Source organism: Strix aluco, chromosome 9, assembly GCF_031877795.1.
Source record: "Strix aluco isolate bStrAlu1 chromosome 9, bStrAlu1.hap1, whole genome shotgun sequence".
Lineage (NCBI taxonomy): Eukaryota > Metazoa > Chordata > Aves > Strigiformes > Strigidae > Strix > Strix aluco.
Window position 1 is genome coordinate 13,951,841 of NC_133939.1, and position 15,037 is coordinate 13,966,877.

The 15,037-nt window shown below is 43.0% G+C and overlaps 1 protein-coding gene across 3 annotated transcripts; it reads right to left on the reverse strand.

The window, feature by feature from the left end:
• Positions 1-278: 278 nt before the first annotated feature.
• On the reverse strand, positions 279-13,337 carry SLC16A14 (solute carrier family 16 member 14). 3 transcript variants are annotated; one of them, XM_074834548.1, is made up of 6 exons: positions 13,245-13,337; positions 8,929-9,071; positions 8,372-8,648; positions 7,356-7,499; positions 2,276-3,271; positions 279-582 (listed from the first exon to the last, which is right to left on the reverse strand). In XM_074834548.1, exons 3-6 carry the CDS (start codon positions 8,631-8,633, stop codon positions 434-436), a joined length of 1,551 nt encoding a protein of 516 aa, XP_074690649.1. In that variant the 5' UTR covers positions 8,634-8,648; positions 8,929-9,071; positions 13,245-13,337; the 3' UTR covers positions 279-433. The 3 variants fall into 3 exon arrangements, with proteins under 3 accessions (XP_074690649.1, XP_074690648.1, XP_074690650.1); XM_074834547.1 differs by lacking the exons at positions 8,929-9,071; positions 13,245-13,337 and having other exon boundaries at positions 8,372-8,738; XM_074834549.1 differs by lacking the exons at positions 8,372-8,648; positions 8,929-9,071; positions 13,245-13,337 and adding an exon at positions 8,120-8,228.
• Positions 13,338-15,037: the final 1,700 nt, after the last annotated feature.

The window sequence follows — 15,037 nt, forward strand, 5'->3', positions numbered from 1 at the left end:
ACAATCATTTTTTCATACTCAGTAACTACTCTTTTATCAGACAGAATATGTAGTAGGAAGGACTTTTATAAATCATCCATATCCTGATCAAATTCTCTTGTAGGACTACTGTAAATCAGGAGTAACTGCACTGCAGTCAATGGAGTTTCACCAATGGATAGTGGTGAAAAGTCAAGAGAAGCAAGGATAAAGGCTCTTAGCATTATCCCAATTTTAAGACTAGCAGGGTGCTTTTAATCGCTCTATTTGTGAGTTCTAAAGTAAAAGATCTTAACTCATTTTAAAAGCATGTTTCTAATAATTTATTAGCATTTTGGAGCACATTTGCATTTCACTTAAGTACAGCTCAATGTGGTTGGATTCATAAGAAAAACAGCTTCATACAGAAACGTGAAAACAAAAGAATTCTGTAAAAAAACTTCTGGAATTTGTTCTATACTTGTGCTTCTTCTGTAGATTTTTCTCTTGATTGTTTCTTTTGAATACAGGGTTGTATAAGTAAAAATATTATTCCCACCATGTATAGCAAGCCAGATATGTAAAAAGAAAAATCATATTTATGTGTGATGTCATAGATCCAACCTGCAAAATAAGGACAAACATGTTTGTTACAAAGCTTGACAACAAGACACATTGCATGGGAAAATATGAAAAACACTGCACATTTCTCTCATGACATTTCAGTCAAATCCATAGATGTTTTGTGGAAAAAAGCTGGTGATTGTCTCCTTCTCTAGATGCTACGAATGGAAATGTGTTAACAAAATGTCTTGTTCATTCACCAAAACCCAAAACCAGTGCAAAACCTATCCCCTCATTTAAGTATCATGGAAGTCTTAAAATGGGACTCTAGCTATGTGCCATCCTAAGAAGCCTAGCAACCTTCGCTCTAAAACTACATTTTTCAAACAAGTTATCACAGGTCTGACTTTAAAATAGCCATTTTGGAATCCCAAACCAATCAGTTCTTCCACCCTATTATTGTCTTTGTAAAATGCCCGATACTGCAGGCTAGTTCAAATGCTGTGCCTTGTGCAAGCAAACACATTCCCAATAGCTTTCTCAAAGACTCACATACTGATAAAAGACTTTTCAAGAGATATAATCTCAGTCTTGAAATGACTCTCATTCCAACCTTAATTCCTTTGCAAAAATACATTAAAGTTACTTCAGAAAGGTTTGAGAACCCAAAATAGCAAAATTCCCTCATGTCACGCTGGTTGCATGCGATGTAACCTCAAGATCAGAAGCTTTTTTTAACATCAACTAATTGCATCCTATTGGCTTCGTTACTAATGATCAAATACAAAGACATGTGCAGCACAGGCTGAGAGGTGCTGGAAGAATGTATGGTAGAGTAAAACACTGCTGCTTTTCAAAGGGCACTGAATGAGCTTTCTTCTAAATCGTCTTATCTCACTCTGGTGGGGAGAGAAGGTGAGAGTGTTCTCGCTTTTCTGGGTTGCTTGTGCTGCTAATAGCTTCAGTTCAGCCTAGTGCCATCCCTGGCTGACCACAGCCATTGTTCACAAGGTTTCCTGCTGCTTTCTTTTGATTTACATGTCTGTAAAAGATAGCTGTAGTCTGGCTATAGTACTGACAAGCAGTACCTAGTACTTCCCCGCCTCCTTCTATGAGAAAATTTATAATGAGTGTTTGTTTAAACCTAAGTAACTTTGGGGATAACATACATATGCTTCTACCTTCTGCTGTGTATGGCAGTAAGGAGATTATGAGCAGTGCAGTCCCTAAAGTAGGTATTTCTGGCTGAAGGAAGGCAAAGCTAAGTTAGTTAAATCGACACATCCATTGGCAGCTTAGAGTGGTGACACCCAAACACACTTTGTAGTTCTTGGAGGGTAATACTATGGTACAAACACCTGCCTATCCTGAAAACTACTCATCGTTTTTTCATCTAGATAGAGGCATGAGTATGTATAGTGCATATATTACACAAAACCCATAAAAATAAGTTAAACCTTTCTCATTTTAAAAATATATAATATTTAAGGAAACATGCCATTGAAAGGATAGGTTGTAACAGATTTGGGGTTATTTGGCAAGGATTGTAATTTGTAGTGTGTGAATAGTGAACTAGTACCCAGCGAATGCGATCTATAAATTTGTACAATGTAAAGCTGGATGTTACAGTCCATTCTGGAGCAGCTGTAATTTTGTTAACTACATGTGCTCGTAACATAAGAAAGCCTAATAATATAACAAGTCACATGGTTATTATACAAACATCTGTTGCTTAGCAATTTGAACTTTTTACCTGCAAAGGGTGGTCCAAACAATGCAGATATTCCGTTGGCACAAATGATGATGCCATAGGCATTTGCAAGGTGTTTAGTTCCAACTAAATCTTCGGTCACAACAGGCATTAGAGAAAAATAGCCACTAGAAAATCCTATTAGAGCACAAACTACAGCCAGGCTAACGTATGTTTGCATTAGTGGCAAAGTAAGAATGCAGGTGACCAGGGTAAAGTTAGCCATGAGGAAGACATTCCACGTGCTGATGCACGGGAGATCAGAGATGATTCCAAGGATCACTTTACCAAAAATATGAACAATGGCTATAATCGATGTCAAAGGAAATATATTGTTCTGACTAGATAAGTTGTACTGTTTGACTATTTCTGGAAGATGAATAAAGGGAATGACAAAGCTGCTATAGGCAAACAAAGCCCAAATTATAAAGGCCACAGATACTCTATTCGTAAACAGTGACGCAGCTCCGAAGTAGCTGGAGTACCACATTGCAAAGCCCTTCCTGACTGTAACCGTCAGCTGGCTCACTGTCTTAAGAATGCGCAGTCCATACATATTCCTTCCGCTTCTAGATTTACCTCCAATTTCTATGTGCTGAACACTGTCAAGCACTTCTTCATTTGCTGTCTCTTCTTTTTTTTCCGGTTCTTCACTGCGGACTCCATTAGATTTTATAGTCTCTGCAGAATGGGACAGAGCTTTTGCCTGATTATCTTCACTATTACTTCTCACAATGTATTTTTCACTAACAACATCTTTGGGAGCGAGTGGTCTCATGAGCGCTCCACAGACACAAAGGTTCAGGGAGATGGCGCCCTGGATGAACATGGCGTTTCTCCACCCAAATTCGATGCAGAGGTACTTCAGTAAGGCAGTCATTAGGAAAGCTCCAAACCCTGTTCCCGTGGTACTGAGTCCTTGTGCAAGCGCTCTTCTCTTCTGAAAATACTGCCCTACCATCACCACTGCAGGCAGATAAACCATGCCACTTCCAACACCTGTGAAAATAAAACCCAAAATCAGTCTGAACTTTTTGCCGACAAGACAAAAAGCAGTGAAAAACAAATCAGTTTTATTCCTAACTTTTATGCGAGCATAGTAGTAAAACCGAGAATAAATATTCAATTCTCATATTAGCTTTCATTTCTGTCTTGTAGCATTTTCCAAAATTTGCAATAGTCATTCCAGTGAGAATAATATACCACTATTTAACTCCTAGAAAAAGTGAAACACATGGAAGATAAAACCTTTACCTCAGTTCAGCGTGACATTGCTGTAAAGTCCCAAACATCCCACAGTAAATCAGTGCCAGTTAATATGGGAACAAACCTAAACAAACCCTACTTTGAAATATCTGCATTTGTAATACTTCCATCTGATTGTATCAGCGACCAGAAATTGCTTAGTGGGCATTATCTTGTTGCTTTTGCCCAAGTTTACCAGCAACGAAGATTCAGAATGAGTTTCTGTTTTCTTTGTAACTGTGGAGCCACAGTGACTGTGAGATACATTTCAGGAGTCAGCACGGGGTGTTCGCCCCATGGTGGGACCTTGGGTGGTTTTCAGGTTTCTCTTTGAATACTCCAGAGAGGGCCACAAAGTAGCTGCACAGGCATATTCTTAAAAGGCAGATCTGTAATTTTGTAGAAAATCCCTCAGCTGTATTTATAACCCCGGGTACTAAAGGTACCTATTTCAAGCAGAAGGTGTTGAGAGTTGTGCAAACACATCATTAAAGGTAACAGCTGCCCAGTTTTTCTCACAGCAAATTCCTGAGGGAGGGGATTTGGACTGGAAGAGGTATATGCAGAAGATGCTTCCAAATTCACTGTGATCATAATTTAGAAGAGTGTTTTGGGCTTAAAAGTTTTTTCTAAATAGCTGGTAACATAGCTGCATGCAGCTACAGCATGATGTAGCTCCTCCATCATTGAAAGAATGGTTATTCCAGCAAAGCCTGAAAAAAAGCACCTCAACACCACAGCAGTGTACTGTGGTCAGAGCTGACCTGTTTTGCCTGTTAGAAGTATTTATTTCTTTGCTATGCAAATAACATGATCAGGTTTCTATTTGGCACAAGGTCTCCCTCCCCAATCCCAGCCACAAACCCTAAGGAAATCTCTCTGCCCCCCAGAAGACTGCCAGCCTTGTCAGACCAGCCTGCCATTGATTGCTGTGAAAAAAACAGCCCAGGCTCGTGCCTGTGTTAGTGCTTACCGCGCTTCCCTGTGCATCCTAATAAGTAAGACATTTTTAAAGTTGTTTTAACTTATCTTTTCATTCTGTGGGCTACATAGCAAAACATACTCTCAATACATGCAAAGGCATGCCACCTTCACAGGTAAATACAGGGCCACAAGCCTCTCCGCTCCTTTTCCTCACGCGATGGCAGCGGCAGGGCTGACTCTGCTCTCCCCAGCCCTGTGCAAGGCCTCAGGGGGCATTTTGCCCCCCAGCCCACAGGGACTCCCTGCTGCCAGCAGCTCCAGCCAGGGGCTCCCCGGGACGGGTGAGGAGGAAGGCGGCTTCTCTGCCCCCCGCCACTGCTGCTGTGGGGAGAGGAGCTGGTGGAGCTGGGATGTAGCTGTGGGCCAGGAGGCGAGGGGATGAGGCTGGGGGAGGGGAAGCGCGCTGAGGTGAGGGGCACTTTGGGAATGGGAGCTGAGGCGGCAGGTGGCTGCGGCTGGAGGGGCCAGGCTGGGATCACAGGGACGTTCTGTGTGAGGGCATCTGGCATGGCAGGTCACCGACCAGGAGAACAGGAGCCATGAGTAAGCCCGTGAGCACCGCATGGAGGCCCAGAAGCGCTCGCAGCAGGAGGCGGCCACGGTAAGTGAACAGCAGTCTTACATCTAGCGGCCGCGAGAACATGAAAGAAACTTCCCTGAGGTGGAGGTGAGGGAGGTGACTGTGAGCAAGCGGCTGGCAGTGAGCAGATGGATGGGGACTGAGGGGAGTGAGGAGATCATAAGTGAGGGGACGGTGAGTGAGGCGGTGGTGAGTGAGGGGATGGTGAATGGAGGTCTCGTGGAGCTGGAAGAAACATCTCGGGCATCTCTACACTGTTTTTATGACCAGAATTACTACTGCAACAGCATCTCACTTCACCTTATGTAAAAATTTGCCTCAGATTTTTTCTGAAAATAGGGTTTTCACCCCTCTTTAAATTCGCTGTACAATCTCTGCCTTTTTGTCTGATATTTTGCGTATGGTCTTTCTGAAAAGCAGCAAAGGCTGAGCAAAAGAGTGTGTAGATTCCCGTCTGTTTGATTATATTCCATATATATGGAAACAGAAATTCTGACAAGGGCAGAACTCTGCCTGTAATTATTGCTCTTTGTTCAGGAATTTACAACATTACTGAAATCTATGGCATGGTGATATAAAGACTCATCACAGTGATCCTTGCTAGTTTCAATTATTTTTTCCATCCAGAGAGCTAGATAAAAAATTGTGTACAGAAATTCTGTAGATTTCTATGAAGTTCTGTGAAAGGGCAGTTTGAGGGAATGGAGGGTACTGAAGCTATTATTAGTATTGCAAACAATTTTTTTTCATAACGCTTCTGTCACATATAGATACCATGCTTAATTTGCAAACATAACTGGCCATATTAACCGTGGAGTGAGTAATATTTCAAAGCCCCCTGAACTGCTCAGTGTTGCTCAGCTAATAATTCCAGAAATGAACAGTGAATAAATGGAGTAGCGCTTCAAACAGATAATACTGGGTTCTTCTACATAACTTCCTCTAACTAAATTTTTTCACAAGCCACGTTTTGCTAGAAACTGAGCATTAAGGCACCAAGAATTTGTTGGTCTTCAAGAAAGATTCCTAAACATGCATGCCTTTTAATATTTTGATTGTGCTCTTACACATGTCAAAAGGTTTTCTAGAGACTTAATTCCAATAAAAATGACAAAATATTACTTCAGTGATTTTGATTGTAAAAAAATATAGCAAGATTTTGATTGTAAAAAGATGTAGCAAGATTAGTTGCTATTTATTAGTGGTTGTTGATGTAATCTGGATAACTTTTATTAGAAACTATGTATGAAATACGGCCACATGCATTGTCCTAACTGAGGCTGGGATAGAGTTAATTTTCTTCATAGTAGCTCATATGGTGCTGTTTTGGATTTGTGACCCAAACACTGGTGATAACACAGGGATGTTTTAGCTGTTGCTGGACAGCATCAAGGACTTTTCTGTTTCTCATGCAGCCCCATCAGTGAGTGGGCTGGGGGTGCACAAGAAGCTGGGAGGGGACACAGTGAGACAGCTGACCCCAACTGACCAAAGGGATATCCCAGACCATATGATGTCATGCTCAGCAATAAAAGTGGGGGAAAGAAGGAGGAAGGGAGAACATTTGAAGTTGCAGCATTTGTCTTCCCATGTAATGATTATACATGATGAAGCCCTGCTTTACTGGAAATGGCTGAACATCTGCCTGCTCATGGGAAGTAGTGAATGAATTCCTTATTTTGCTTTTCTTGTGCATGCAGCTTTTGCTTTACCTATTAAACTGGTTTTATCTCACTTTTACCCTTCTGATTCTCTCCTCCACCCCACTGCAGGAGAGCGAGTGAGGCTTAGCTGCCTACCAGTAGTAACCCACAGCACCCTTTAAAATGGGTTTTGAAGCAGTGCATAGTTATTATAATCTGGTATTTTATTAATGTGGAGCAGCTCCTGTAGAAAACATTTGCTGTTTCTTCCTGTGACAAAGAGAGGAGTTAGCTAGATATATAATTCAACAGTGCTTTAACATCTTTGAATTCTACTTGTTAGTCTGGGCTACATTAATTCTTCTAATTAAAAATGTCCTCTAATATATTCACTTGTGAGAAACTGATAAAAATACCATCTTCACATGGCAGATTTAAATGACAACAAAAGTCTTTGGGCCCAATCCACTGAGTAAATAAATAAGTTTTCTGAAAAGGTAGCAGGCTGTAAAGAGTGTGAAAGAAAAGCTGGAATAACTTTACAGTTTAACTTCCCTCTTTAGTCACCCAGATAACCTTCAAAGGAATCAAAACTAATGAAAGAACTTTCAAACGTTATTACAGCTCTTACCAGCTGTTACTCCAAACGTAAGGAAGAGGTAGTGCACATTTGAGGCATAGGCACTCAGTATCCAACCTAGGGCATTCAATATCCCTCCAATTATAGCTGTCTTGCGGCACCCACACATGCTGATGAATAAACCAATGAAAGGGCCTGTTAAAACACATGAAAAAATGTTAAATTATTTATTTAATTATCTACACTCTAATAATTTTTCACATGAAGATTCTTAATGTTTTAAACAAAATGTTAAACATCAGGCCACTCATGCAATTCAGTTTATTTTCCTTATTACTGTTTAAAATCGTGGAAAAATTCAACCAACTGACCAAATACTTAGCAAATACCCACAGGACCTAAAATCAAAGTTGCCCCATGAAGAATGGACAGTTTAAACAGAAGAAGAAACTCAAACCATTGTTCCCAATACTAATGCTGTGTGAGTGCAGGCCTTTTTCACAAGTAATTAGAAAGTAAACATTTTATTTTGTTTTCAGTGGAGTATTTTAGGCAGACCTAAACACAACTTTTTCAGTCTTAATTTAGAGAGACTGAGGGGTGTGTGTGTGTGTGTGTGTGTGTGTGTATATACACAAATGTACCCCTCCAGATATTATTTGGAGTTGATCCAACAACAACTTAAAAAACAAATTTTAGTTCGGCTGCCAAACTGATACATAAAATGTCCAAATTCATCATTTTCTCCTCCCAGATAGAGTACAGGGAGGACCACAAGCTTCACAGATCATCTGTTTTCTTAATTCTATTGAGACCTTGAAGTCACAGGCATCCTTTCCTGCTCAAGCTGTCTCCTGGAGTAATTGTCTTCTCTATCATCTTCCCTGTTGTTCCCTTTCTCCCTCTAACTTGTAAAATTTGTCCTGGTGACTTTAAAAAGGCAAGTCAGGAGAACCTGCGCAGCTCTGCTAATAAAATGGAAAACTGTAAGAAAACACTTCAGGGATCAGTAGCAAACATATTCTGAAAACCTATGTAGTTTTGAAATAAATTATGCTGGAACATACCTACAATAAGTGTAATGCCCATGCTGAGGGAGCTAACCCACGCTGTTAAGCCACGACTTTGATTAAACTCTTCAAGCCACTCCACATTGAGTATTCCAAGGGCCATCTGGGACCCCATGATAAGTATGTGTACAAGGAAAGAGGAGAGTACGATCATCCAAGCCCATCCTCCATCGATGTTTGGATTAGGCTTAATTGGCTTACTTCCAACTTTTGAGTCATCTCCGAAATCATATCCAATATCCTCTCGACTAGCATACATTTTCTCCACGGTATTCTGAAACAAATGCAGTAAATACCTTCGAAATACATACAAAATTATCAGATTTTGTAGTTTAGTTATAGTGAGTAACATAAATCACTACCATATTTCACTACTGTGTTTTAGTGCAGTTGTAAAGTGAATACTGGGTGTTCATTTCTCAAAAGTAAAATCCTTAGAAAATTCTCTAATTAATATATTTCTTTGTGTACCTTATTATCATGGCTGTCTATGCAGGAGTATTTACAGGTTGACAGTAGGCTGCATTATTTCCATTACTATATACTTTACTTACATGTAAGTGGCTGAGAGCACTCACTCTTCATGGGTTGACTGTGATGACAAAAAAAGACTGGTGTCTTTCTGTATATTCCTTCTCTGTATTGCCTTCTGCTCTCCCAGTAAGATTATGTTCCTTTGTGTTCAAGTTGATAAAGCCTGGAATAAAAAAAGGAAATCCTGAAGAGGTAGGTAGATGAAGTTACTGTATCTTTTCAGAGGAAACCAGTTTTGAGATTTATTTCTTCTTTAGTAGTGGAAGAACAAGAGTGAAGACAGAGAAAGATAAAGATTTAAGGTTCCTGATTTTCAAAATGCTTTGCTTACATAAATTACAAGTGGGTTGTTACTACCTCTCCGGCAAGCTTTTTATTAGAGTCAACCTGACAGTTTGCTATTATGCTTTCAGTTTCCATAGTATTAATCCATATAATCCTACTAAAACCAAAGAATTCTTCTAAATTAATGTCAATGCCTATCAGAATCAACCTGAGTGGCAGTTATGTGCCTAGGTGTATGTAGGATCAGACCATAATAGCTTAATTTGATTACTTTGATTTCTTCTATTGTTACTCTAAGTGAAGATTGCAACACAATGTGAAAATAATTTCAAAACCATTTTTAATCGATTAACAGGCAAGGTGCAGAACCCAGTTTTCCCTCCATCTGATTTCTGCTGCAACATATTGAAATGTTACCCAACTGTGAAGCACCACATAGGTTTCCATGGAGACTAAAAATGTAATGGTACAAATTACCAGAGAGGGTAATTTTTTGTCTTTTCTTCTCTGGAGAAATAAAAAGAGCCATTAGCTTCACCACAGTAAAAAGAGAAAAAAGTTATCAAGAATTGTTTAAAAAGCTCCTTACATATTCTGTGAGCCCTCAGAAGGTGTGCCTCAGAGCTAGCTCCTCACTACTAAAAACTGGCAGTGGATGGAGTAACTCAGATTTTGTACTAACTGAAAGTTTGGGCTGTTGTCTTTATATACATATTTTGCTTCTCAAGTTACTACTTTTCCAAACTATTCAACTTTTTACTTATTGCTAGAGAAACATACAGCCTTGAAGTATTTCATACTCATATGTAGACGGAGTCAAGAGCTGAATGGTCAAAGCTACCATTTCTTTCACAGACAACAGTGAAAAGCTGCCAATACACATAACCTCTTCCAGACAGCTGCTGGGTACGTTACCTTTGTAGTTAAGTGCCACAGACCCCTTACTTGCAGTGTAGGTAATCGTGTGTACCTAAGGACAGCCTGAACATGTAGGTTCCTCCAAGAGCACAGTGATTTGCCTCACACAGTGCACTGGAGCTAAAATACGTTGTACTCCTGGTATCAAACATTTCATAGATGGATACTCTTTATGGACTAAGTTGTCACTAGCTCTGACTTGGCCATGGAAGGTATTGACGACACAGTGAGGAAGAGTAAGAACTGTGCACATGTAACACTTGCCACCCAAGCAGATCAGCTGGGACCAATTGCTGAGTCCACAACCTGGGTGCCAGTAGAAACACATAATGAAATGACTTACTGGATTTGCAAATCAAAAGGCAGCGAGAAGGGGGATTATGCTTAGAGGTCTTTCTAGAGGTCCTGCAGGGTGTTTGAGGCAGGAAGGGTAGCAGGGGAGTAAGTCAGAGCCATGTGGTGGTGCAGACTTTTTTTTGAACATAAGAGGACAGCCTGGGACAGCCTTAGTTAAAATTATACTTCATCCTTCCTCTACAGAAGGTAGGTCTTAAAGATGACACCTCAACTCTCTCCTATTAATGTACTTGGAGATAGATCCCCCACTGATGTAGTTTATCAGACTACTGGAGGATTCAGCCCACTCACAAGAGAGAGAAATACTAACAGCAAAAAGGTAATAAAGATAGTGAATAATCATGCTAATGGGAAATAATGAGAAGTAGCAGAATGAAGGAAAATTGGAAGCTGTTAAAGACACTCTGTATAAGATTAATGAAAATGTATGATGGATATTACAGTACATCTTAGATAATGGCATACAAAATTATGTAACTGAAGATTCAGAGTCAGCATTAAATGTGGAGCCTTACCTCTCTCTTTCATGCTTTTGACTGGTTTTGTGTGCACCTGAATACTGACACTGGATACAAAAATTTTCTTCTTTGCACAGGAAATGGATACGTCTTTTAAATATTTTGAATTATTTAAAGCAAAAATAACTTACATTGAGATGCAAAGATACAACACTCATCTTTGCAATCTTACTGATGGAATGGGCTTAGATTGAGTAGATGCAAGTTCATGTCATGCTTGCATCAACCCCCACAAATCTTCATAAAATGCATATATTTTCCCTTTGAACTGGACTCTTGCTTATTATTACTTTTATTACTTTCCACTGACATCACAACTTCAGAGCGAATACACTCAAAAGCAGGGAAGGTCATCTCCAATGACTGCACAAGCTCCCAGGCTCTGGATAAAGCAAGGGCTGGACATCTGGGTCCTCTCCCCACTATTGCCTCATCACCCCGTGGCCTATCGCACCCAGGAGAAATGCACTTACCTGCCCTCAGCCTTCTTCCCACACCACAGCCCTGCCAAGAACACAGGATCACAGAAGGCGGAGAAGCCCAAGGGGCTCTTCACAATTACAAAGTCGTAAAGAAACTGCAATGAAAATGGCGGCAGCTGATGTGTGAGGCCAGCCATACTTCCCCGATGAGCAAGGCAGTGAAGAGCCACTCACAGCATGTTTGGATACAGCCCCTTGCAAGGGGTTGCATTTAAAGGCAGGAGGATTGGGATTCTTGTTTGGTCAGATGGACAAGGACTAGGGTTTTTTCAGAAAAGCTTTTTATACTGTATGCACACACAATATACAGAGCTCTTAGAAAACTGGCCCAAACGTTAGTGCCCACAAAGATGCTGAGCTTTCTCGAAAATCTGACTCATGAGCTATTTTAGGGACCAATGCAGGTGCTGTAAGAAGACCAAAGTTAGCAGCAAAACACCCAAGTTCCCTGTACCATTGGTGGAGCTATGGCTCTCTAGCTTGTTGTTGAACTGATCATGGAAAAGCATCTGATCTTGGTATTAAAAGTCCATATGATGAATAATTTACATATACTTGCGTAACCTCTTCCAGTACCTGAGTGCCTGAGTGTAAAAAAGTATAGAATAAAATCATACTTTAAAGGCACTTCCAATGGATAACCGAGAAATGCATTAAAAATAGTAAAGAGGTTTGCTTCACAGTATTCCCAGTAGACATGCCATGGAATTGTCTTTTGAAGACATACAGCAAAAGCATTGTTTAAAACACAGTTTATTTGGGGTGTCCTAAGTTTTGGCAGTCTAACTTCAGCTTGCTAACGCACTGAGCACTTCAGTTGTCCATGACTTCCCTGCAGATGTGGACACTAGCCACTTCTGCAGGTCAGAGCCACACTGCTTCACTGTGCACGTTCAGCAAGGAAGAGAAAATCAGGGAAATCAAGCGCTTAAAACGCTAAGCCAGGGTCGCAGGCTTGCACGAAGTCGGCGGCAGCTCCCCTTGCCGGCGCGGGGGGTGCCCGCCTGCCCGCAGCGCCGTTTCCCAGGCCCCGCTCAGAGCCCTGCGGGAGAGCCCGCGGGGCGGTTCTGCCCGGGGGACCCGGGGGCGGCCCCGCCCGGGGGACCCGGGGGCGGCCCCGGGGACAGCGGCCCCGGGGTGAAGGGGCCGGGGGAGCGCGCAGCTCGCATCAGGCGCCGTCCCTCGGTTTTGTAAGCGGTGACAGACTGCTACAGCAGCAGCCCGAGGAGGGGAGACTTCCCCCCACACCCATATGACCCATCTGGGAGCTGCCCCGCTACGCCTCCCCCAGCATTCAAGCGGAGCCCGTCGATGCAGCACACCGCTCGGACCGGGAGGGCTCCCGCCCCCCGGGCGCGGGGCTGCCACCGGGGCAGCGCCGGCCGCGCAGCCCGCGGCCCAGGGGCGGGGGCCCGGGCTCGGGCGCCGCCGCCTCCCCTGCCCGCGGGGGGCTGCCGGGCGGCGGGGCCGGGCGGCGGGGCGGCGTTTGGGCGGACGGCGCGGCTGCAGGCGCCGCCCGCCCGCCGGAGCACAAAGGATGACCGCTAGTTACCCTGCTGCGGCGGCGGCGCTCCCAGCCCGCCGCGGCACGGAGGGGCCGCCGCCGCCCCCCGCCGCCCCCGGGCAGCCCCGTTGCCCGGCCCCGCGGCCGCGCTGCACCGCGCCGGGCCAGCCCGCCTCCGCCGCGGGCGGCGCGGCAGCTGCGCGGCTCCCCGGCCGCACCCGTGCCGGTGCCGGTGCCGTGCGGCGGCTGCCGGCTCCTCCCGAGGTACTCACCGCGCCGGGCCCCGCCAGCGCCGCCGCCCCAGCCCGCCGCGGCGCCGAGCCCCCGCCGTCAGCCCGAGCCGCGGCGCCGCTCCGCGCCCCGAGAGCCGCTGCGGGCTGCGGCGTCCACCTGCGCCCGGCTCCGCTCAGCCTCGCCCCTGCTCGCCGCCCCGGGGCTTATTTTCTGCAGGAGTCTGGCAGCGGCGTGGGGCCTCTTGCCCCCCAGGCAGCTCGTCTTCTGCACCGCCTTGTCTCCATTCCCTGCAATTTCAAACCTCCACGCTCTTTCATTCCTGCGATACCGGCTAATTCTGGTTTGGCGGAGGAGATTTGCAATCCTCTCACACGCACACTCTTGTGGCTGAATGAAGTTTATTGCCGCACAGGTTATCGCTGGAAATTTACATCTGAGAGAGTTAGAGGATACAATCCAATAAAAGCAGCCAGTATCAAGATTTTAATGACCGTTGGGTTTTTTTTTTTTTTACTTCAGAGAGGCTGGTTGAATTTGTGTAGCCTAACCACCCTAAGAATAAAACTTGAAGGCTTCATTGTATACTACCTTATTTGTGCAATAAATAAGCTTAAAAAATATTCCTCCCTTAGGAGAAGTTGCAGAAATACACTCCTACTTTCTCAAAGCAGTATCCGGACCTCACTTGTATCTTTCTTAATGATCTGACATTAATGAGGTACACATTCTGCAATACATTGCCTTGACTATTTGCAGCGAATTTACCCAGGCTAAAGTGATTGTATGCCACTGTACAAAACTTGCACCATCAGAGAATCCTGGGTGTCCTACAGCAGTACACTGAGTAACATAAATAAAGGCTGTTCAAGGAGATGTAAGAAGAGTATGAAAGAAGAGGAAATGAGGAGAGACCAACAGGAATGGTTAATGGTGTTGTACATGCTATGTGCATAACGTTGTGGTTCAGAATCTGTTAAAAGAATTGGGGGGGGGGGGTGTTAAAAATACATGTTTGGGACTTTTAATATATTTTTACTACATTTGTATTTGACCATACTCTTTGGCCTATGTGCTGTTTACACATGTGAATCTCATCTATTTTTTCATAGAAGTTTAGTGTTCTGTTCCATTATATATCTAGTCCATCAAATATATTGCTATGAAACACTTTCATCTGGTTTTCATTCAAGTGGCAGACCATGGGCTATTGCTATGGCTCCAGTCCTTACATAAATCTTACACTACTTTGCATTGTAGTGTTAAAAAAATAATCCTTTTCCAGAATAAGCAACTGGGTTAGTGTCAGAGACTTGCAATTGGGTTCACTTACTTCTCCTTCGTAAACAAAACTAGATTTCTCATTTTAAAAGATTATGGTATTGCACTGCAAATGTGTGTCATTCTGGAGCATACATGTTCCCCGATTACTTTGTGGTTTGCAATACCTTGCCCAACAGTGTATTGGGCATTCGTATCCCAGATTTTAACTTTGGCATTAGCTTTTTGTCTGAAGTCTGGTTTCTTAAAAGGTTTAATGCTACAGACTTGACACTTGAAATTTGCGGCTTATTGGCTAGTGTTTTTACCCAAGTTTGAAACACATGCATTTTGATTTGTGTATCATCTAACATGCTAACATACTTTATTAAACCTAACCACAGAAACAGATTTACTGGGATTGTGGGATGACTAGTCACAAAAATATTTGTTTGACTGGCTGTTAACCCATGTTCCCTCTAGTACTTGAGACTGCACGCTTATATCCTTGTGCTAGGAGAGATTCTGTTTTTACAGTCTGATTTGATGCAGAATTCACTTAGCTGTGTCATAC

What these genes read in the sequence shown, in the direction of transcription:
- SLC16A14 (XM_074834547.1), bottom strand. Translation starts at nt 8,726, where the DNA reads ATGTTACTCACTATAACTAAACTACAAAATCTGATAATTTTGTATGTA. An exon ending in GGGCATTACACTTATTGTAG is followed by an intron (nt 7,500 to 8,371) that starts GTATGTTCCAGC and finishes GTGTTTTAACAG; the next exon opens with GCCCTTTCATTGGTTTATTC. An exon ending in GTTTGGACCACCCTTTGCAG is followed by an intron (nt 583 to 2,275) that starts GTAAAAAGTTCA and finishes CTTATTTTGCAG; the next exon opens with GTTGGATCTATGACATCACA.